We start from the raw sequence: 23418 nt of genomic DNA, 5'->3' as shown, positions 1-23418 counted from the left end.
CTCATCGTCATTTGGAATAGGCTCTAGTTTAGCTGCGACTCTAATCAGAAAATGGCTGGGAATCATGATAATTGAATTTCTGGAACACACAGGCTAAAAGAATATGATAGTTTATTAACATTGACTATAATATATGCATAGACGCCATAAAAAAGCTTTATTACAATAAAATCCAGATCTAAATAACAATAAAAATAAATGGTCTCCAACTAACTACCAAAGAAATTATTGACACATTTCCACATTTTTTTGAGGCACTTAAAGATCCTCCTTGTAACATCCAGTACAATTATGACGCAACGCGTGACAGGTTGCCGCTAATTACGTATGGCCTCAAGTCCTCCATCTTAAAACAGTAAACTCAAATAAATCCTTACCAGCTACAGTAACTATGACAAAACATTTTCATTAACACTGTAAGACTGTGAAATAAAAAAAAGGGTTCGTTTTATAAATTAAGTGTCATGTTTACTGAAAACTTGTTAGAACTCCCAGGACTCCACCCACTTCAGTCCGGCCATTGAGCTGCTCGGCTCGTGTGCCAGAGGCCCCGTCATGCCATAGGTGAGTGGGTGGAACAGATAGAAACTGACAAAGAGAAACATTACACAAGATACATGAAAAATAGCTAAACATATATTAATGTTTCAAAGCAGGGGAGGGGAAAAGCATGGCCTGCGAACCACACCAATCTTTAATCCCGACCACTAATTATTATTATTATTATCATCAATGGCTGTAATACCTGTTGCATTCATTTAAAAGTTTTTCCTCAGAATGGTTAATTGTAATGTGTTTATTCAATGTAATTTATTTTGTATTAATTTATTCAATTTTAAATTCTTGATGAAGAAATAAAACACGTTTTACAATGTTTTATTTATAAATAATTGGTCAATTAGTAATTCATAACAATATTTCACATGACAATTATTTCATAGGCCAAAGAAACCCTTTTACATGTTTCATATCACTTTCTAAGCTCATAATCAATAAAACTAAAACAATAAGAAAAATCTCAATCATCTGATGTATTGTAAATGAAATGGAAAAAATTACACATTCATTTAACTTTTTAAAAATCATTTAATTCAACAACTGGCAAATTAAATTGAATATTTTTTCTTTTAATAAAATTATGTATACACTTATAAATAAAATCTAATATGAAAATGAATTCTAATTTAGTAATTAGAATAAGCTATTTTTACAGGCGCATTTTTAACATGATTTATTTCCCCTTCAAAGAATGACCCGGCTGCGCCATCCATTTTAAAAATTAAACGTGGCCCTTGTGCACAAATGGTGCAACACGAAAATATATTTGGTCTCACCTGTAAAGAACAATTAGCAGAAGTAGCGCCTTAGCAAGTCTCTGCAGCCAGTCACAATACGGTGGCTGGAGCAGAAGGTCGGCCATGTTCAACAGGAAATCCAATGTAATTCCTGTGATCAGCAAACATTTGTCCATTTTTGTATCCTCTTGAGCACAATCGGAATGGGTCGTGGTACCTGTCAGCATGCTGTTAAAGAGCATTGCAGGAAAGTAGTGATGGTAGTAGAGGACCCGGCCCATGGTGTAGAAAGGTACGTAGTGAAGTAGCCAGCCAAGGAAAAGGAGGCCCCCTCCCCTTGTGAGCACAAAACAATGACCTGAAAGCCAGAAAATTGACATTTTTAACTGACATCATTATTTGCACAGAACTAGGGCTACACCGGGACTTTTGTCACTCAAGGTATAATCATCTTCACGTGTATATATTTTTCCACACATATCTATGTATGCATGTATTTGGGTGAGCTACACTAATGCTCACCATGAGGCTGAGTTTTTACACATTCCAGGTCTAAAAGTGGACTGGTTTATTCCCAAGGTGCATTAATGAATTTGAGCAAAAGCAATTCCCCTGAGTACCACTGCCAAATTAATCCTACCTTTTCTCCTTTGGCTCACTGAGATGCCTCTTTGGAAGGCAACTGAAGCGACTGCTACCAGTATCAGATATAATGCCAAACTCGCCAGATTTAGCCACCAGACCACCTAAAAATAAATTGGACCACAAGCATATTAATGTGTGCTGGTGACGCGCACCCCGCAATGGATGAGAGAAGTCAAGCCGAATACTCACAGGGTTGCCAAGTAAGTACACGCGATACTCTGTTTCATTCACTCCTGAGAATCTCAGTCCCTTCACGAGAGACAAGCACCGTTTACTTGAAATTGGTTTTGCAAGTCACTCGCTTTCATCACAGCTCACCTGGTAGTTGATGGGCCAGTGCCAGGGTTTGGAGTTCACCTCATTGTCTTTGGGCTTCAAACCACTGTTACCCTAATTAAAAATAAGCATAATATAATAATAGGAACATTAAGAATCTTTACATTTGCAGAGAACTACAGGATAGATACATTTATTTTTTCACTTACTCTTATCATTACAATGTGAGACTCTATTAGGATCTCGATAAAATGAGGCTTCAGCACTGACAGACTGATGTTGGGCACTGTCAAGACAAGAGCAGAAGAAGAAAACAACAACGGTGAAGGACTGACTTGAAAAAGAAAGAACAAATGGAGAAGCGGCTCATACATTTGGCATTGACGTGATCTTCAATGTTCCACTGAGAGCTGGGAGTCACCTTCAAGTAAGGACTACAGGTGACCTCCACTTGTTCCCAGCCCCTGAACACAAACAGGAGGCCAGCTTGAACAAAGTGGAATTACTCGATGGTCCAAAGCGGATGAGCTCATCCTTACCACTTGGGGAGGGTTTTCCCAGAAGAAAAAAGCACACAACCGTTTGCTTTGTGCAGAAAGCGGACTTTGCTGCGTAGCACCTTCACGGGGTCACCTTTGCGACCGCCGCACACCTCCACTTGCCAGAGGTCATTGCTGTCACCGGTATGATTCTATGGACAGACAGGTCCCCAGTTGCATTTGCAATTATTTCAGACATACAAGGACAGAATTGTTTCTGTGTCGGTACATAGTAACGTCAGAGAATAGGAACTTGGGTCTGGATGCTCAGAAGAACATGAGCAATAAAATGAGAGACAACATAAAGATTGAAAATAAGGTGTGGGATGGAGACAGAGCCCTGTCGTGAATAACAAACACAATAAACACCAGTAATTGACCTCCCCCTCTCACCTCAAAAAAATTATAATTGCTTATAGATGCCACAAGATGGCAGCAGAGCATTACTTTTGTCCTTGACAGGGTTTTCGGCCTGTCTTATAGAAGCACCTCCTCTCACTTCAACATCAGTCACCGTTGTACCAAGATGCCACATTATAGAGAGGCATCTTGGCCGGGTAGACGATCAATGATTTTAAAAATCTAAAGGCAGACGGGATCAATTTAAAAATAGATTAACTTCAGGGAACTACAGTGTTTCTTGATTAAAATGTTCACACATACAACTTTATAAGAGATGCAGCTAACACTGGCAACTCCCTGCACTTTTCGTTATCGTTTGAATGATCAAACGAAAATAAGGGAGCTTTTCGCATTTTAGTTATTGAAATTTTGGAAAACTTTGACCGTTAAAAACTTTAGGGAGCTATTTACTTGTTTGGGTTTTTATTTAACTTCCAACATGCTGTTGATCCTGGGACTTTACTGCACTTACTGCACTTTTTTTCTTCCAAAGCAAAGCTATCTATTCTCAACATATGTAAAATTAACAGAAAAACCTTCATCGTGCTGCAAATTTGAAGTTATTTGAACAACAATGCTTAATGGCATTTCAACAGAGTTAAGAGTTGGATTATTTTGTTTTTTAATTTTGACATCAACATTTTCACTACAACTGCTAGTTAATCTTGGCTCTTAATATCGGTTATCGGCCTCCTTGCCTACTACTGATCTATATGAGTCTCTGCCACGGAAAAAACAAATAAACGACAACACCAACAAAAAATATATATTGCTCTATCATTAAAAATGATGTCGACAAAGTACAACTTTCATATTAGGCCTTAACACTCTCGTTGAACCATCTTAGCGAGTTTTGCAAAGACCACAAAAGCGACAAAATGGTGAGCTTTTTGGCAAAAAGGAGAATTCCCAAGTAGTGAACCACTATAACAATAAAACCTATAATGACAGCAGGAAAACAGTCGCTGAATATGGTGAGTTATTTTGAAATTAGAACATGAAACTCAATCACCACAACAGAATAAATTGTATTTCGATTTGGAGATTCCCCATGTAATGCATGTATGTGAATATTTTCGGTATGTTATCTACTCACAATGCCATACCCCGTAACTTGGAAGTGCTTGCCGGTCAGTGGGGCCTCGTGGAGATGACTGTGAAGGTTTCGAGTTGTTCTGAGAAAACCAGGGAAACCATGTATTAGTTTTATTGACTTATTTGAAGCAATTGATACAAAGCAATTTCCATCTTAAGCACTGACTCTTTGTGCTCCAATCTGATGATGTCACCATGGCGAACCAATTCAGGGGCCTCGGACTGAGCTAAAACACGATTAAAAATGTAATAAATGCTTTGATTGAAAGATACAGCTACAGTTTGGATGGCTTCCTTACAGTTTGTATCGATGTGCCGGTGAACCAACCACAAGTTGTTGTAGTCCTTGTGCAGGTAGGCTGTAACCTAGAGTAAAAAAAAAGTAGAACGTTTGTACAGTATACGCTGTGCAGCAGGGATGGCCGACTGGCGGCCACTGTCTCCAGGTTCCCCGAAAAAAAACTAAGCATTTCTCTGTTTCACTGTGTCCATTTCACTTGTCCTTTTATTGTATTTGAGAATAGGAGTCGAAGCAGAAGCTTCATTTTGCGCTGTTGCACTTGTTCCTAGCCTCGAGTGCTGTGGTCATGCTGGGATGAATGCATTAATACAAACGGCGATCGGAATAGCTGAAGCTAGTGAGGCTCACTGCTATTCTTCGGTTCAATCCCGTGCGTGTAGACGCTTTTGTGAGCTGATGACTTATTCGGCCGGCATTACTGCACACATGATGACAATGTTTCACCGTGTGCTCCTGACCTGCTGCTGCTTTGCTCCAACTCCCTCTGGGTACAAGTGCCAGTGAGAGTGCAAGTAGCCTCCAGCAATGCGAAGGTTCTTCAACGTAACGGTGGAGCCATATGCCAGGTCTACACATGATGAACAACACATTTCCTCACATAAACAAGGATTTTCTTTCCAAAACATTTAATAGAATCACAGCTTTTTTTTTTTCATTTACAAATGAATTGGCAAAACAGCCAAAATGTGTCACAGAGCATAACATGACAATTCTGCAGTTTGTTTTTAAACTCAGTCACCCATATTATTTTTTTAACCTAACTGTCCGCTCCTGTGGTCAAAATAATAAATGTTGCATCACACTTACACTCAGGCATTGATGCGTTGTGCAGGTTGTTCCCGATGAGGCGAGACTGGAAGGCAGAACTGAAGAAACCATCTCCTGGCCCACTGATAAAAGAGTGCCACTGTGATAAATCCAACAATGTGATGGATGAGATCAAACCGCATCCAGTACTCACCTTTTGTTCAGCACCACAAAATGGACTGCAAATATTGTAACATAGAGGAAGACGGGAAGCAAGATGAGCGCCACAACCCGAGCCAAGAGGTGCTTTGCAACGTCCACCTAATGGCAGGAAAAACCATCACATTTGACTGGTCGACACTTTCATTACTTTTGTTTATTGCACGTGGCTGTTTACCAGTGACAGGTCCAGATCCCCTAAAAGCCTCCAGAGATCTGACACCGTGTTCAATCCCACCAACAGGATGACAAAAAGGCCCACAAACTTTACCCCCAGAGCTCCGGCAAGATTGACACCAGTAAATACAATCCAAAACCACCAGGGAGCAGAAAAAGGCCTGGAAAACATACAAGCCAACGTGATTCGGTGTTTGTTACATGGACCAATATGTACATTTCTTTTCATTGTTTTGACAAGTATTTAGAGGGAGTTTAAGGGCCACACTGCGAAGAAAAATACCATTAGAATAAAATAATAAAACTCTGAAAATAAAGTTGTAATTACAAATCTATCTATCTGCGGATTATAAGATTAAAATTAGAATAAAGGCAACAGCTTTTACAAAAACAAATTTCAGAGAAAAAATTGTGAAGTTGTTCCAAGAATAGAATATATTCACAAAAAACGTGATAAAAGACAGGTGATATTACAGTAAAATACAGAAATTCATGAGAGTAAAAAAATGAGAACAAAAAAGTTGTCATTTTAAGGCAATGCAGTTGTAATAGAGTTGCTGAAGGTGTAGCGGTGGAGTCGCGTAAATTGTGTGCGGACAGCATGGGATCAGTTCCCACTCAGTTGTCTTTATATGTGCCATGCGACTGACTGGCAACCAGTGTAGTACGCCTTTTGGCTGAAGTCAGCTGGTACAGAACCCAGCACCCGCCGCGACCCTCTTCAGAATAAGCAGTGTTGAAAATGGATGGATGGTTGGATGGATGGATGGATGAAAGTTGTGATATTTCACAAAAAGTCGGGACTTACAAAAAGAAAACTGATAAAAGCCTGCTGAGCATCTTGCCAAGTAAGTTGGACAAACAAGGAAATACCCAGTAACCTTTTTTTTACTGCTCAATGACATGTATGCAAGATGTAAAATAAAATGTCATAACTTCCAGATTTTTTTTCCATCATAATTTTTCTTTTAGTGTGGCCCTTATACTCTTTTGTGTACTCGCATACATTTGTATTACAAGCAAGCATGTTCGACAAATGATTGGGAACCTGTCTTTTTGCTGCTTGAACTTGACCATACTGAGTACTGCTGCCATGATGAAGAACAAGAGGATGGGGTCCAACAGGATGTACTGAGAAATAGTGATGCAGCCCGTGTCTGTCAGGAAGAAGCGGACAATAGGAAGTGAATGATAATTGACATAGCACACCTCAATTGACCTTGAGTTGAGAGACCTACCAAATATGAGCAGCCAAGCAGCAATGAGAGCGGCTGTGTTCGAGTGAGAAAGCTCCAGCACGATGAGGTAGGCAAAAATGGGGAGAAAGGAGCCTAAACCAGCACATAACTGGAGGAAAACAATACGCATTATGTTTGGAAAGGCGATTTTCTCGAGTGGAGGTTTTGTCTGTCCATACACTCACCAGTGAGTATGTGGTGCATGGACAATTTAAACATTTTTCCGCCCACACTCTGTCTCTCGGAAGGTATGAATCCCAAATGATGTGAGTTACATACCCCTCTCATCCCCCAGTAGTTGTGGTGTTCATATTTATCTCCTGGCTTTGTGAATGGAAACGTGCCATCATAACCACTCATGTATCCAGCTAGTCCAATCAGCATCTGGAAAATAGCCCAAAAACCCGATAATTGTTATATTTTCTTCTCAGGAGTCAAATTTAGATAAAATGTTGAGTTCTCACCTTCCCCAGAGGTGGGTGGACGTCAAAAAAGAAAGTCCTGTTGATGTAGTAGCTTCCCATTTTCCCAAAGTGTGTCTCGTCCCAGCTTAAAGACCACAGAAAAGAGCACCAAAAATAACAATGAGACGCTTTTCATAACGCAGGTTGGTGAGCCTACTGGATCCCCCTAATTCAGATGGAGATAGGTGCCAGCTCACTCACGACCCTAATACGGACAATATGTATGGAAACTCGAGAGGGACGTTTTGCACACTCACCACACATGAGGAGGCTCTTTTATTTTATAGAAGCGTGTGGAGAAGGACAGTCCAACCAACAAGAGAAGCAGTGTTCTGTTGGTGGGCTCATCACTGGTGGAGCTTCTTTTTCTGGAATAACTCCCATTGGTTTGCTGACTGTGATCCTCTGTCAAGTGTCCATCCTTATTGGGGTTTTTGTCAGTAGACTTAGGAGTGGAGACCCGAAAGGTCTTTCTGTGCCTTACTGATGAGTCTCCAGTATTTCGGAACTGTGTTGAGCATTGTTCCTTTTCCATTAGAACGCTAGAAGAAAACGTCCATTCCAAATGTCGAGCTAGCAAGTTGAAAACACATTTTTATAATGCAAACTTTGATCATATAGCCCACAGGGACACTGATATATCAGCAGCATCATATTTCGCTCTCTTGACGGCCACGTGTGTCAGTACTGCCCCTGAATATGTTGCACGGTTTATGAAACACACTTGTCGCATACTTATCCTAGCTTGGTCGTGTTTAAATCCAGTCAAACAAGTAAAACAAAAGTGGTCCTTCCGAACAATTACAAAGACGTTTGCGCTTAATATAAATTATTATTTACGTTCTTAAGGCCTTATTAAATACAACCATTATTTCATACTATTGTATTGACCAGAACCAACACAGTAATAGATTGGTCACGTTAGAGCGAGCCAACAGCAATGGTGATACCAGGTTAGGTATGGCTTGTGGGAAATGTAGTACGCTATCATATTCGACTTATTATTAGAATGTCCAAAAAGCATACATATCCCAAGTGTCTACACGGTAAACAAAATTGCTCCGTGTTAACCAATCGCAAGACGTGGTAGACAACGCTGTGTAGCTGAGTTGTGACCACAAGATGGCCGTACAACATAATTGTTCTTTGTTTTTTCTACATTGAATCGACTTTTGCGTTTGATGCCGTTAATTCATGTGGGAGTTTCTCTTTTAATTGGGATTAAAAATGTTTCGTCATGTCTATTTATTTTCAAATCTGATGGGTTCCTGATGTGTATTCAGCATTACTGACTACATAAAACAACTAACAAAGTACATAGTACACTTATAATCAATTAAATCAATACACGAACATGAAATAAACTAATATAAACATGAACTACAAAACTCGAAAAAAGTAGCTTCAATCACTTAAAAAAAAAAACATCTAAAAATCCAAATCCAAGAATGTTAAAGTGACTCCACAAAATCAGTCAAAACACACCTCCTTACTAATAAGTAAAAAATGGCTTTTAAAACCGTCTAAAATAAATACATAAATATTGTACATATATTAATATTCAATGACTGAATAATTGAAGAACAAAATGAGTTAAAAATACTAGTAGTGTTATCAACTGAATAAAATTATGGATAAAATGCAATTTTAAAACGTCAAGTGAATAATTTAACTCATGAAATTCATTAAAAAAATATATAAATAACCAAAATAAATCATCCTAATATGAGCTAAATCGACTAAATACTCATAAAAATGAATAATTAACAAATAACTGGTCTATTTGGACTAAACAAATATATACCTGTACAAGAAAATAACCTATTTACTCAAAAAAAGGCGCAGTGCAAGGAACAAAATCCATTCCGTGTAAGAAAACACCACACAGATGTTTATTTTTTGTTTTTATTTGGATGACTGACAGTGATTACAGTCAAAAGGTAAACAAAATGAATGAGCGTGATATTTCTGATGACCGCTAACATAACAGGGAGACATTATCATTAGGTTGTTTGAGGGTTTTACAGGGACCTCGATTGTTCCAACTTCGACTCAAATGTTTGACTTCCTGTCTGGTTCAGGTGATAATTAGAGCAGCACAATTAAAGTACAGTGCACGTCACATGGAAACATTTGCACAATTGTAGCTTTTATAGTTCAATTAATGCAGGTTAAGGGAATATTGGAATTAGACTTTTATATTTATGTGCTGCCATGATTGTGTTTTTCCTGGTGCCAGTTAAAGAAATGATTAAATCAAACCTGACCCACAATAATGATAACAATAATAACAATTTCAAATAAAGAAAAGCAAGTAGGCCAAGGCTGTCTATGATACATTCATGACTCAGAAAAGCCAACATATTGAAAGAAGTAATGTTCACAATTAACAATATTTAACCATAGAGTTGCAACATACAGAAGTTGGTGCTTACAATTCAAAAAGTGTTGTCTTGGTAATGAAATGGAAAATGTCTGCCATCAGATTAAGAACAATGCTGCCACTTCCCAAAGAATATATATAGTTCATATTCTGCTCCACAGGGCAGGTTATACACACAGTTCCTCTGGTACAGTGTCAGCTGCTCCCCTCACACATAAAAAGATTTAACGATTTGCTTTTAAAAAATATTTTTTTTTGTTTTTGCTTTTTTTACACATGTATAAATCTACAAAGCAACAATATCAACCCTCCCCCCTCCCCCCTGATTTTGAGTTTTATGTCAAACAAAAATGTTGGTCGTGCTATGTAGGAGGCATTAAAAGGATATTAAACAAAAATATATAGTACTAGAGCTGTACGAAATATACCAAACCTCTCCAGCGGAGCCTTTGTCTTAGTGGGAATGAAACATTTGCTACAATTGTGTACACGAAAGCAACATTTTTACTAAAAAGCAGTGATATTTGTTTGATCAGGTGTTATTTTAGACACGAGACTAAAATGTAGTATCAAGCTTCGAGACGCTTGCTCCTTTGTCAAGAGAATAAAATAAGTTAATACTGTTAGTTTGATTTTCTTTTTGGAAGTTGTAATAAAAATGGGCAAAACAGATGAAGGCAACTATTGCACCTGTACAGAACATCATATAACCAGATCCTCATATACATCTCGAGTCTTTAAAGGTGGTGGCGGCTTAGCCTTTCTTTTTGAAATGTTTGGTTGTATTGTCTTGGTCCGCACATTCTACACTTTGCTGTTCAGCTCCATTTTAATGTGAAGAAAAGAAGTGTAATGAAGGATAAGAAAATCATTTTTAACATCTGTTAAGTGCCATCCATCCATTTTCGATAGTGCTTGTCCTCATTAGGGTCACGAGTGAGCTGGAGCCTATCCCAGCTGAATTTAGGCGGGATGAGGGGGACGCCCTGGACAAGCGACCATTGACACCTATGGACAATTTAGAGCAGTGATCCCCAACCACTGTGCCAAAGGAAACGATTTCATGGAATTTGTCCAAACGTTTATTCATCTATTTATGCCAGCGACAAAGAGTGACAGATGATTCTTCTCTCTTTCATGAGCATACAAACGCCACAAACTACCATCAGAGCACTACTACATGAACCTCCTCAACCCACTTCAGCGTAGTTCCTTGGCACCAAGATGCCACAAGATGGTGGCAAAGCACTACATGTAGCTCCTCAACTCACTTTGACACAGTTCATTGGTAGTAAGATTCCACGAGATGGCGCGGAAGTCATATTTTTCGTTTTTTTGTGGGCAGGCCAATGCCTGCCCACAAAAACAGCGAATAGATGAGTTTATCAGCAAATAACAGGATCACGTGTGAGTAGCGAATCACTCATGTCAGGGAACACTGTAATAGCTTCAACTAAACAGATTTTCACACCAAGTTAGTACAGATATGAGGAAATTGAAACAAGATCGTCATAGTTTCTGTGCATATACAGTGGATAGAAAAAGTCTACACACCTCCGTTCAAATGCCAGGTTTTTGTGATGTCAAAAAAATAGGAAAATAAATGTCAACTTTTTCAGCCTCTTACCTGACCATCTTAGTTAACACCCCCCCCCCCCATGTTTTCAAGAGGGGTATTAAAAATTAACAGAGGAGACGTGGTTGCACAAGTGTGCCTTTGATTAATAAAAATCTGGCTGTGTTCAGAATTAACCAATCACATTCAAACTCAAGTTGAACAGGGGTTGCCACACACTTGCCGCTATCAAAGTGCATCTGATTAACCCCAAATGGATTTCAGCAGTTTCTTGTGCAGACTTTTTATATCCACATTACTTTTTGTGACGTTTTTGTTTGGTGGTGTGTGCTGTGATATTTTCTCATGGAAAATATGTGCCTTGGCTCAATAAAGGTCGGAAAACAAAATTTTAACTTCCAATAAATTTAACGTGCAAGATGGACTACTCTGAGAGCACGCAAGTGTGGGTGACATGCAAAATGACAATAATGCTCTCTTTCTGAGCCCTCTCAGGTCAGTTGCTAGCAAGTCAGAAGTGGCTTGAAATCAATAATACAATTCTTAAAAAAAGAAGTGAAGGAGAAAATAAATTATGGAAAATATAGCCAATCATTTTCTTGGTGGGTGTTATGGAATTAAAAAACTCAGAATCCCTTGCCATGTCTTCATTCCTCTTGTTCATCTTAGACTTAGATCTAAGATTCAGTGATTCCTGTGTTGTGAGCCAAATGGATGTGTGCTGCAAGGAGTTGAAGTCTGGACATTTCAGCATAACTGCGCCAGGCACTGAGGAAGAGATGGCCAGAGGAAGGGTGAAAGGAAGCAGGAGAAATCAGCACTCGTCCGTCCCGTCCCTCATCTCAGTTCCCCGTTTCCCTAAACTCTGCCACCGGGATGGCCGGGATGCATTTGTGTGGCTTAGCCGAGGCCACGAAGCCGGGCAAACAGTTACACTTGTAGGATCCTTCTGTGTTCCTGCAGTGGCCATTCTGACACAACGGCACCTTGTCGCTGATGTCCTCACACTCGTTTATGTCTGCGAGAAAAGGAGGCATGAAGTGTTAGTCGGAGGAAGTGTAGGAGCATTTGCATATTTGTAAACAACACTTTCTTTCCCTTTATCAAGAGTTTCGAGCATTGGATAGAGGACCTAAAAGAATGACTGGAAACACTGCACAGTAAACACACACTACAATACATTTTTTGATGACGCCCAAATGCTCTGCTCGCTCCTTCTATGATGTTATGTTAGCAGAGGAGTAGCTAGCATTGGTCGACAGCTGATCGCCGGTAATGATGTAAGATTCCAGTGGAGGTCAGACAGCCAGACCAGGCTTCTTGTGGGGTTGATGCCCAAAAAATTAGCTTGGTAAACGTCTCGAGATGATACAAAAAAAGTGCTGGGTCGCTGTCGGTAATGGTGCAATTTAAAAGCTGATCAGCTCTCGTTTGTGAAAAACTGAATATATTTTAAGAATGAGCATCTATGCATCACGTCAGAAATAATAAAATAACTAGTGGGAGTTCGAATTTTATGCATTCCATGACGAACAACAAAAATGACTGTTTTATAATGATAAAAATAGCACTCTATAGCAGTGGTTCTTAACAATCGGAACGTGGACCAGTAGTCATTTTCTACTGGGCCGCACAGATAGAGTAAAAAAAAACTCCAAAGAAAAAAATCATTTGTTTATTTTTTTAAGTGGAACATAAGCGACGAGGAAGCAGTTGCCATACTTATGCGTTGTTGCGTCACTTCCATCATAATTTAATAACTACATGCATCACTCCGTTACACATAAACTGTACTTTGGATGTACCGATCGAGAATATACACCAGCATCCTGAGCCAAAACGATGTGTCCCAGCGCATCTGTAGGGCGTTATCTTGCCACCCTAAATGCCTTTCATCCATTCTAGTCCCCGCACAAAAAAAAAAAACACATAAGAATCAAAGAAAAATAGCACTGCTGTGTGAAATATAAACATCAAAACAGTTACATAAATTGTTTTCATAAAGTGTCATTTAGCCAAAAGTCACACATCCACCCACTGTCATATTCGAGGCTGTAAGGGGCGTGGCCAAGTGAGTGGCATTAAGGGTGTCACTCTGGCTCTCGTCGGCCGTTTACCCCAGTTTCAGTGTCCCTTCTCCATGATCCTTCTTGAGTGTTTTCATGTCGTACTTGTGTCAGAAAGGCAGTTTGTAAACAGATGAATGCGCTTTTTAAACATTTTTTTAACTTTTCATGATGCCTTCTTTTCGCCTTCACGCTCATGATGTTACATGAGCCTCATATTCTCATCTTGACACCGATATGCAGGTAAAAGGAGGAATAGCATGTGTTGCGCCACATGTTTCCACTGGCTCTGCATCGACCTTGAAGCTGCTAAGCCCCAATGCAGACGGAATATTGTAATCATCGCATTCCATAACAAGACAGTCTCACTTTTTTTCACAAAAATAAAGCACACTTAAAAGACATAAAAGCCCGATGTAATAGAGTGAGTGGCCGGAGATTCAAGGCCTTAATCTTGGCAGCGAGTGGCCAGACCGTGAGCTAACAGACAATGCTTGAGGGGAGTACACCGCTTTCATTAAATCGCCATAAAACACAAGCTAATGTACGGTTGTTAAATGCAAAGCTTCTTCTTGAGCCGCACGAAGAGTTGCCTCACTGCGATAAATCTCAAGCATGGCTCCACAAGGTTTTAAACACGAAGGGAGAGCTCACCCAAGTCTGATCTCAACATTTTTAGAGACAATTAAACAGACTGATGGATTGCACGCCGTCTTGCAGAATGACTCTCAACACCAGTCAAGTCTTGTAGCTGAATGTGTTCCCTTTTGAGATGAAAAACCATCATGTATTGTACATGAATGGGACATGTCAGGGTGACAATAGGATAGTGTGAACAGAGATTCCAGAGCACAGCCCTGAAATTAGTTAAGAGTAGGTTTACGAATGCCCAATAATCACTATTCTTGACCGCAGCAGGGGACGCTGAAATCAACATTTGCTCAGAGCCACATGGAGGTGTGGGACCCCCCGGCCCACACCTGCAAGTGCTTTTAGATGTCAGATGTCAGAATGAGAGCGCACCTATGCAGGCCATCTTGTTTAGGTCCAGCTCGTAACCATCAAAGCAGTCGCAGGTGTAGCCTTCCCTTACGCGAACGCAGCGTCCGTTTTCACAGCCGTTCAGAATGCCGCATTCCTCTGCCCGGAGACCCTCGAAGCCATCATAGCGCTCTGAAAACACAAAAGGGGAGGTGTGAATGAATGACTAGATGCTTTTAAAAAATGTCTATCTTGCATTAGTTATGCACACATGACAAAGACAAAAGTTTTGGGATGAACTCTAAATGATCAATCAACAAAGGTTCTCCCTGAAGCATAATTGTCCGTCTTATCAAGACAGGACAAGGCCCTTTTTTTTAAATTCCAAATCGAGGTCTTATATCATAGATAGGCAAAGTATAGCCGGATAAAAAGCCCACCGATCATTTACATGATCAAATTTCCTGTATTATTAGGTGCAGTAATTCACCATTTTCTCCTACAAGTGGTAAATTAAAATGTGTTTATTCTGTATTCATTTATATCAATATATTTGGATATATCAATTTAAAAATAAAGGCTATTTTATCTTCTCTTATCTAAGAAGTTATTAATAAAATAAAATGGTTTGTAAAATTTAAAACATTACATATGTACATAAGAATTGGTTTCTTGGAAATATTTAAATTAAATGAAAATTAAAAAAAAAATCATCCATGACTGATTTGACCCATCTGTACATTTTTTAAAAAAATCAAATATTTTCCAGCGTTTGACTGAATGAGACTGGTGTGGAAGAACTTGTGTTTTGGGATGACACATGCACACACGCACACATGCACCCACAACACAGAAAAACAATATGTTATTGCATCATGTATTAAAAGGATTTATAAAATAGATTATCTCACTACTGAAGTAGATGGTCAAAATGCACTAGAATGGTAGTGTAAAAACTAGCAACTGCATATACAACGGCAGGGTGAAACGAACTGATCCAAACAGTTTCTAATATTGTGCTTTTCTCAAATTGAAGATATTGAAAAACTCTCTCAGTATGATGCAATCCAATTGCCAGACAAACTAATACGATGGTAATAAAAACATATGAACCACCCTTAAATCATGAATCACATCTGGTTCAATGACATCATGTCATTGTCCAAGTGGGCCGTGTTCCCACCTACCAGAGAAGGAATCCACCGGCCGAGGCTGGTGTTCACGAGGTCGGTGGATAGGGACTCGGACAGGCGGCTGCTGGGCGGTGTAATCGTTGTCGTTGAACAGAGGGACGCTCTCAGGAACGTCGTACGGTCCCGCTGGGCCACCATAATTGTCCCAGTAGGGAGGAGCAAAAGGTTCCACAGGATCCTCGGGCCCGTCCACGCCATACTCATAGCCCGGCCGCTCTCGTAGGCTGTCCGAACCTTCTCTCAGAGGGAGGTTGCACATGATTGCGTAGTCCTCTGAAAGCAACAGAGCGGAGGTCACCATTGGAAACTATGATTCTAACATGAAAAAACATCTCTCACCCCTCGATCCGACTGTTTGCACTATTTGTGTATCTACACTTATGACTTTCCCATGACGCAAGCTGTATAGTTTAGAAAAATCTCAAGACCAACCACGAAACAAAAAGCTCACAAGAAGTATTTTTCCTGAATTGTTCTCACCTGAGTCTTTTCTGGGACAGAAAGCACACTGTCCACTCCAGGCCACTCCATAGAGGCAGCAACACTCAGTGTAGGTCGTTCTGCGGCCCTGCAGGGGTTCTGAACACATGTTGTCTCCCTCCAAACGCTGCCAGCAGATGTCCATGTGGACGTCGAGGTTCGACTCCACAGATTCTTTGGGGGAAAAAAAAAAAAAAAGGATTCACTTTCCATTGATCAAATTTAAATGGAATATCTATTAGGATTATAGGCAGAGATGGAATCAGGTCACGTCCAGTCTTATGCAGCAAGTCATTTATTGGGGACAAGTCAAGTCACTGGTTATCTCATGTAAAGTCAAGTGACCTTATTATTTCAGTCTTCATTGTCTTTGGAAAGAGAGAGGATTAATGAGGTCAGATAATTATATTATAGGTCAATTTAAATAATCGGTATGTCGAGTATGGAGTGTAGAAAGCTGATCATCATGTTTCAAGTCAAGTACCGATTCTTTCAACTCACAAGTCAAAGTAAAGGCTCCAAAGCTTTTAGTTTTTGTCAAGTCAAATCATATTTCAAGTCAAGTACCGATTCTTTCAACTCACAAGTTAAAGTAAAAGCTCCAAAGCTTTTATAGTTTTTGTCAAGTCAAATCATGAGTCATAAAAGCAGCGACTCGAGTTGACTCAAGTGTCGTTATCTCTGATCGCGGGTGAACCGAAGCCTATCACAGCTGACTTTGGGGCGATCATCACTCAGAGGCCAGCATTCGTTTTCATACAATCTCTTTGTGTTTTTGCACATCATACCTTCTGTTGTGTTGGCGCTTACGCAGCGCCGCCGCGTGCTGTCCAGCACTAATGGCGGACTGCAGAAACAGTTGAACGAGCCCGCTGTGTTCACGCACGCTCCATCCATACAGGCGTTTCCAAATTCACATTCATCATAATCTGAAAAACACAGTGGCAATTATTCTATGGACATTATTGTGATATCGACAGAATTGACAGAAACACTGACTGTCAGAACTGCGAAGCAGACATGCTAACAACTAGTTCATCAGTTATTTATTTATTTGTTGATTTATTGAGTTAAACAAAAATGTTTGGCCCCCCTTTTTAAAATAAAAATAACTGCTGGCTTTATTTACAGGCACAGAAGAATGAAGCACCAAAACAAAAAGTTCAAAAATGCACTTTGCGACTGAAAGCAATAAGCCTAATGGAACATGTGGTGTCAATAAGAGCAGTCAGAACAATGGCATGGGACACGAGAGAGCTCTCATCTCTTTGTACAGCTGAAACGCAGTGATTCTGATCAACTGATGATTCCGTACTTGAAAAATAAGCATAGCTTTCTTACCAAGACACTCGAGCCTGACGTTGTCGTAGTAGAAACCGGAGCGACAGTAGCACGTGTAGGTGGAGAAGAGATTGACACATTGCCCATTCTTACAAATGTCTGATCCAAACATTTCACACTCATTTGCATCTGAAAAAAAGACAGAACACATATTGGAATGACAAAAAAAAAACATGAAAAAGCTGTTTCAGGAAAGCAATCAAGACACTGTGATGAGAGCATTAAAACAGGTATGCATCCTACTGAGACTTGGCAGAGGCGGCCTTGTAAAAGGAGGCAAGTGATTACGCTTGTTTATTTGGCTTTAAAAGTGGCAGAAGGTGAAAATAAAACATTTGATGCCAGTGTTGAGGAAGCTATAAAAGCTTTGGAATGTTCATGAAATCAGTACCTATGTAGAGTCGCTGTTCTGCGAGACTTTGGGTAGACGAAGCTGGCAAGGGGATGGATCCACTGCCGTGAGGGCACAACTGGTGATAATCATCTGGAAAAGAAATCGCGCTATTATCAGTGCCGGATATGACATCACGGATTGATTTAGAGATGGGCAGAACAACCGATTAGCCGATTTACTGATCATTGCTGATGATTACGTGGAACTGATTTTTGATGAGTTACATCTTGAAGTCACTGGAGATGTACCACTTGGATGTCGATTCAATCTCAACTCGTCAAGGAGTGTTCGCTAAGGCCTACTTCCACAGAGACCGCCACTAGAGCAGCAGTAATCCACTCGGTACAACAGTGGCATGGAAACAGGAGTGCAGAACATTTAAAAAGATATTCTCCCATCCCTCAAAAGTAAATAAAGTGTTCATTCTGCTTTGTGAAGTTAGCAGGTTGCTAGCAAAGTTAATTATTTCTGGTGTTGTTGTTTTTTTGCCTTTTGTATCAAAGCGTTTCATGGGTAAACAATTATTCTTGAATTTAGAGTCTTCTGTTTTTGGAACTAAAATTAACACGAATTAAAAAAAAAAATAACAATGAGCTGACAAACTGTTTGCTAATACTCCACACAGTCACTGAGGGAACGATAGTCCAGTGCCCGTCTTTAATCGAAATGCACCAAGGAATCATGAAACATTTCATTGCACCTCCTCCTGCCGCGGGACAGGCGTGGATCTCGCAGTTGTCGCCCCAGCCGGCGCCCACGGTGCAGCAGCACTCCTGCTTGGTGGTGTTACGGGACAAGACGTTGTCGCAGAATTTGACGGCATTTAAGTTGTAGTAGCATTCCTTCCTCTCCTCGGCAGAGTGGGCCGCAGGCGCGGGAGTTTTTGGCTCTGTGTCAGCTACAGGTGGACAAACACATAGTTTACATGAGGTAAATCGGCAGTGACGGAGGATGATATGGAAGAATGGAATGCCCCAGAAATGGTATAATATTGAGTTTTTAGCCAGTATACAAAAAAGAGACTTCAGCTCTTAAATTCTATTCATTGCGGGGCTCCTTCTGGTGTGGCTGCCTTGCCAAAACAGAGGCAGTATAATTTAGTCATGCTTACATAAATGAAGATGAATAGTACTTCTTCTACTACTACTCCAAATAACATAGTAAAATCCTGTAATATTTGTCTTTTTTTTTCTACAGCCTAATGAACATACGGATGTGAGTATTGTTATATTCTCTGTTTACAGTTGGTCAAGGTTAAGTCAGGGCAACTAGACTAGTCTTATTTGTTGAATTTGTTGGGTATTTTTCTTGTTGTCTGGAAACCTTTAAAAAACGACTTGCACAATGATGCTATGAGGCTAACGGTTGTTTTCAACTTTTGACGCTCGACTGTATAATTGCCCGGTATCACGCAGCAACATTGTCAAGTGGCTTTATGAGTCAATGAGTCTGCATGCCTCCTGGTAGGTGGTGCATCACCCCCACCCGCCACTGCTCAGCTCAGTCATTTGTCCAATAGGCATGGGCTCAGGCATTTTGCCCATAAGCTGCCGGCTTAGCCAAATGGAAACACTGGCATGTGAGTCAACACACCATTCACGTTCACATGATTGATTAACGCACGTCGAAAGCAAACAGTGGAATGTGGCAAAAATGTACACAGAGGCATAGCTGGGGTTTAGTGCCCGGGCAGGATGAAAAACAACCCTGCCGAGGGTGCGCCGCTTAATAATGTAAATACGCCCAATTCTTGTAAGCGGACCAAACTGGGGGATGTGATGATGTTTCCATGAGTCAAAGTACTTTTCTGTGCAATCACAATGTGCCGCATAACAGTTAAGCGCTACCGGGATATTATCTTAGAAGAGATGCCTAAAGCGTCGATTACCAGTAGGTACAGTCCATCATTGTTTGTCTTGGTGGGAAAGCGCGTCTACAGTAACGGGGCCCTCGGGGAGTTTGCTCGGCTTTACTGAAGGAGTTACAGCACCAATTGTCTGGGGGATTAGACACATACAAATTTTGCAGGCCATCCAACCAACCGCAGCACTTAGCCTACAAAACAAATGAAAGCAGCCAGGTCAAAAAGATACTCTAAAAGACACGGAGTTGCTCGTGTCCACCTCATCGCCCTTATTGTTTAGATAATGAAGACATGGCTCATTAAATGAAGGAAAACTCCGTCTCCCGTCGAAGCGATGCAGATTTAAGTCCGGTGAGGCTCTGTGGGCGCTCGCGGCGTTCTCTTACCCAGGGAGCGGCAGCGGCTGGCGATGGGATCAAATTCCTCATTGTCGTTGGGGCAGATGCACAGGAAGCTGCCGTCGAAGTTCTCACACAGGGCCTCCCCGCACAGCGCCAAGCTCATCTCGCACTCATTCATGTCTGAGGGAGAGGTCGCGAGGTCAATAAAAGGATCAGGCATGTACACAAAGGCCTGTGGTCCAGAAGGACACAGTAGCACATACAGGATATCAGAATCAGTGGAAGTCAGTTATTCATGCTTAGTTGATGAATTAAATACATCCCCTCTCGTGAAATGATATCAATATATTGTTGCTGTACAATGGACCCCCGCATTTGAACTAGGCACGGTCTGATTACCGGTTTGATGAGCGCCTTTTTTGACTTAATGGTGAGAGACCAGCAGCTATTTTGCCCTCCTTCTCAGCTGAGCAGAGAGGGGAGGGATGAGCAGAGCACAAAGAGGGACGGAGGGAGATGACAGAGAGCAATTGCGCTAACTCCAGCATACTGATTCATGTGCATTGTCCTAAAAACAAAAACAAACAAAAAAAAAAACATGGTGCCCAAGGGTGCTAGTTAGCCTCAAAGTCAAGTTAAGTAGCCTACTGTTCTGATCTCTTCTTCATATAGCTCACTAGTGATGGGACACTGTTACTTATTAAGAATAAGTAAATCAGGAGAAGAATGTTAAGATTGATTTATTTACTGATCTGATGTGTTTATTTGGCCCTGCAATTGGCTGGCCACCAGTTCAAGGTATACCCTGCCCACTGCCCGAAGACAGCTCATGGGGAGAAGCGGGTTGGCTAATGGATGGATGGATATTTATTCATTTATTTTACATGTTTCTTTATGTACCAAATATTCTAGACTTTGTTTAAAAATAAAATAGGTTGTGTTCGATGGGGAAAAAAATGCTTGTTTTATCTACCCAATTATTTCAAAAGCGGACATGTTTGGGCTGCAATTTGAATACCGTGATACGGCAATATTTTTGCCGTTATCATACCACCAGAATTTAATAACGAGCTATGCCTATTTGGAACCGATCCTGCAGTATTCAAAGAAAATAACTTGTCTTAAAGTGGCAAAAAGTATGGAAATATTTTTTTCATGACAAAATTCTGTCTACGGTACGAGTGGTACTTATTATATTGTGGTGTCTCTTAAATTGAGACAACAAATGAAAACAACGACCATGACAACGGCACTAAAACATCAAACCGCATGACCTGCTCAACCAAATTTCACGGCGGAAGGGAGAAGGCTGTTTCGGAGAGTGAACAGTGGAGCGGGGGTTCAGTGTATACGGTACATTCATTTGTGACAGCGTATCTATGAACCATTCAGCTCTTTGAGTATGATCATAACACCTTTAAAACATCGGTAATAGAGTGAAACCTCCAAAGAAGAGTGAATTCATGTTGGCTGTTAGACTTATAAATCAGTGCAGGTACACACCAACACATTTGCTGGTGTCTCCGGGTGGGTTTGTGTAGCCCAAATCACACTCGCAGCGGTAGGATCCGTCGGTGTTCTCGCAAAAGCCGTGGCTCCCGCAAATGGTCTGATTGAGGCATTCGTCAATATCTGTAAAGGTGAGGGAAAGCAGCCAAAGCGAGGAAGAATGAGTTAAATGTTTGCAATGTAATCACAGGAGAATACGCAGTCAGCACAAGTCTGGTTGATGAAACGTAACTCACTTCCACTCCAATTCCAGTTTGACTTCAAATAACGAGCAAAACCACAGTCTTTAAAACATGTCAGAGATTTTGGACATATGTATTTATACAGTTCAGTGACGGGGTTTTCAAACACTAGTGTTTGTCAGTTAATTCAAAGAAATGGAGTAAAATATATTTTTTAAGTAAATCCAGAGGAACAGTGGCTGGTCAACTTGGACAGGCGCCACTTGAAAGGAACTTTGTGACTTCTAGTACTGTATTCTGTATGGGGCGTGGCCAGAGCAGTGATGCTACATGCATGACTTAAAAGTAAGAAAAAAACTATGCCTGAACGTTGTTCTTGGTGGGGAGGGCGCCAGCAGGGCTGGGGGTTACCACGAAATGGTGAACCAATTCCTGAACACATAAACAACCATGTTAGAGGCATAGAGTCTCCCCAACCGTGTTATGAACAGATATCCCGTTGATGAAAACAAAGATTATTTGTCATGATTATCCACCCATCAATCCATCCATTTTCTGATCCGATTTATCTTCACAGGGATGGCGGGAGGTGCTGGAGCCTATCCCAGCTGTCTTCGGGCAGTGAGCGGGGTACACCCTCAACCGGTTGCCAGCCAATCGCAGGGCACACAGAAACGAACAACCATCCGTGCTCACACTCACACCTAGGGACAATTTAGAGTGTTCAATCAGCCGGCCATGCATGTTTTTGGAATGTGGGAGGAGACCGGAGTACCCGGAGAAAACCCACGCAGGCCCGGAGGAGAACATGCACGGAGGAGAACATGCAAACTCCACACTCTACACAGGAAGGTCGAAGCCGGGATTGAACCCACGACCTCTGCACTGTGAGGTCGACGTGCTAACCACATAACTAATGGGCCGCCATTGTCATAATTATTTATTCTTTTATTTATTCTTTTTCATTCTTTCAGGATTGATAGATGAGGGATGAAGGACCGATGGAGGGGCGATGGTGACTCTCCGGCTTGCGAGATGCCGTGTTGCCAGAGTTTCATCATAAAAACGAACAGTGACGTTGATTATATTGAACTTACACAGAACCCTGAGTTCAATCCTGTCAAACACTTTTGGGATGAGCTACAACTGAAATTTGCGAGCAAACACACCGTACTCCACAGACAGACTTTAAAGTCTTCCCAGAAGAGTGGAAGCTGTCAGTTCAGGAGTCTAGAACTTCTACATCCTATAAGCAATAATACTTTGTGGATCACATTTATGGATCATTATTTATCAAGAGTCAACATTTCATGGACATAATAAGTAAGATGGGATCAGGAAAGCTTCAGCCTGACATAAACCTGGCAGGAATCACAGACAAGACTAAAACAAAAACACTGCAGCGCTGTCTTGGCCCAAAACATTCCTCAATGAGTTGTTGTGGCCAGTAAACATATTTAAAGAGACATGACAGAAACATTGGGGTTTAAGTGTTTCGAAAATGAATATTAAATTATGCAACTCCAGAGGGTAATTGAGTCTGACCATTTTGTGTCCTTTTAATTGTTGGTGGCATTTGTAATTAAAAGCCTTTCGTCACATTTGGCAAAATATGTTGTGACAATGAGCTGGCTGGCGGTCGGTCCAAAAGCGGTTCTGTGAACAGGATGCGGCCAAGCCACTTGTGCCTGTCGGCCACATCCTCTTTCA

At 40.8% G+C, this 23418-nt stretch overlaps 2 protein-coding genes across 2 annotated transcripts in view; both read right to left on the bottom strand.

Moving 5' to 3' along the window:
* Positions 1-94: 94 nt before the first annotated feature.
* Positions 95-8354, bottom strand: pomt2 (protein-O-mannosyltransferase 2). Its single transcript, XM_019887252.1, has 21 exons — positions 7656-8354; positions 7399-7483; positions 7214-7318; positions 6935-7043; positions 6745-6853; positions 5698-5857; positions 5515-5621; positions 5361-5443; positions 5012-5121; positions 4552-4618; positions 4419-4479; positions 4254-4332; positions 2756-2907; positions 2589-2680; positions 2426-2502; positions 2259-2330; positions 2130-2189; positions 1936-2041; positions 1513-1653; positions 1335-1446; positions 95-588 (listed from the first exon to the last, which is right to left on the bottom strand). The coding sequence occupies exons 1-21, from the start codon at positions 7931-7933 to the stop codon at positions 483-485; spliced, it is 2271 nt and encodes a 756-aa protein (XP_019742811.1). The 5' UTR covers positions 7934-8354; the 3' UTR covers positions 95-482.
* A 933-nt stretch (positions 8355-9287) lies between these two features.
* Positions 9288-23418, bottom strand: part of LOC109526135 (latent-transforming growth factor beta-binding protein 1) — a 110070-nt gene continuing 95939 nt past the window's right edge. Inside the window, exons 32-41 of the mRNA XM_019887213.1 lie at positions 21521-21649; positions 20063-20197; positions 18513-18710; positions 17810-17902; positions 17419-17547; positions 16866-17006; positions 16078-16251; positions 15592-15870; positions 14447-14596; positions 9288-12375 (exon numbers count right to left, since the gene is read on the bottom strand). Coding sequence (XP_019742772.1) covers positions 12200-12375; positions 14447-14596; positions 15592-15870; positions 16078-16251; positions 16866-17006; positions 17419-17547; positions 17810-17902; positions 18513-18710; positions 20063-20197; positions 21521-21649 — 1604 coding nt within the window. The 3' untranslated portion in view covers positions 9288-12199. The remainder of the gene's footprint in view (positions 12376-14446; positions 14597-15591; positions 15871-16077; positions 16252-16865; positions 17007-17418; positions 17548-17809; positions 17903-18512; positions 18711-20062; positions 20198-21520; positions 21650-23418) is intronic.

Source organism: Hippocampus comes, unplaced genomic scaffold (assembly GCF_001891065.2).
Source record: "Hippocampus comes isolate QL1 unplaced genomic scaffold, H_comes_QL1_v1.1 scaffold176, whole genome shotgun sequence".
Lineage (NCBI taxonomy): Eukaryota > Metazoa > Chordata > Actinopteri > Syngnathiformes > Syngnathidae > Hippocampus > Hippocampus comes.
The sequence above is the reverse complement of the archived record's forward strand: the minus strand, read 5'-3'. Positions and strand labels throughout refer to the sequence as shown.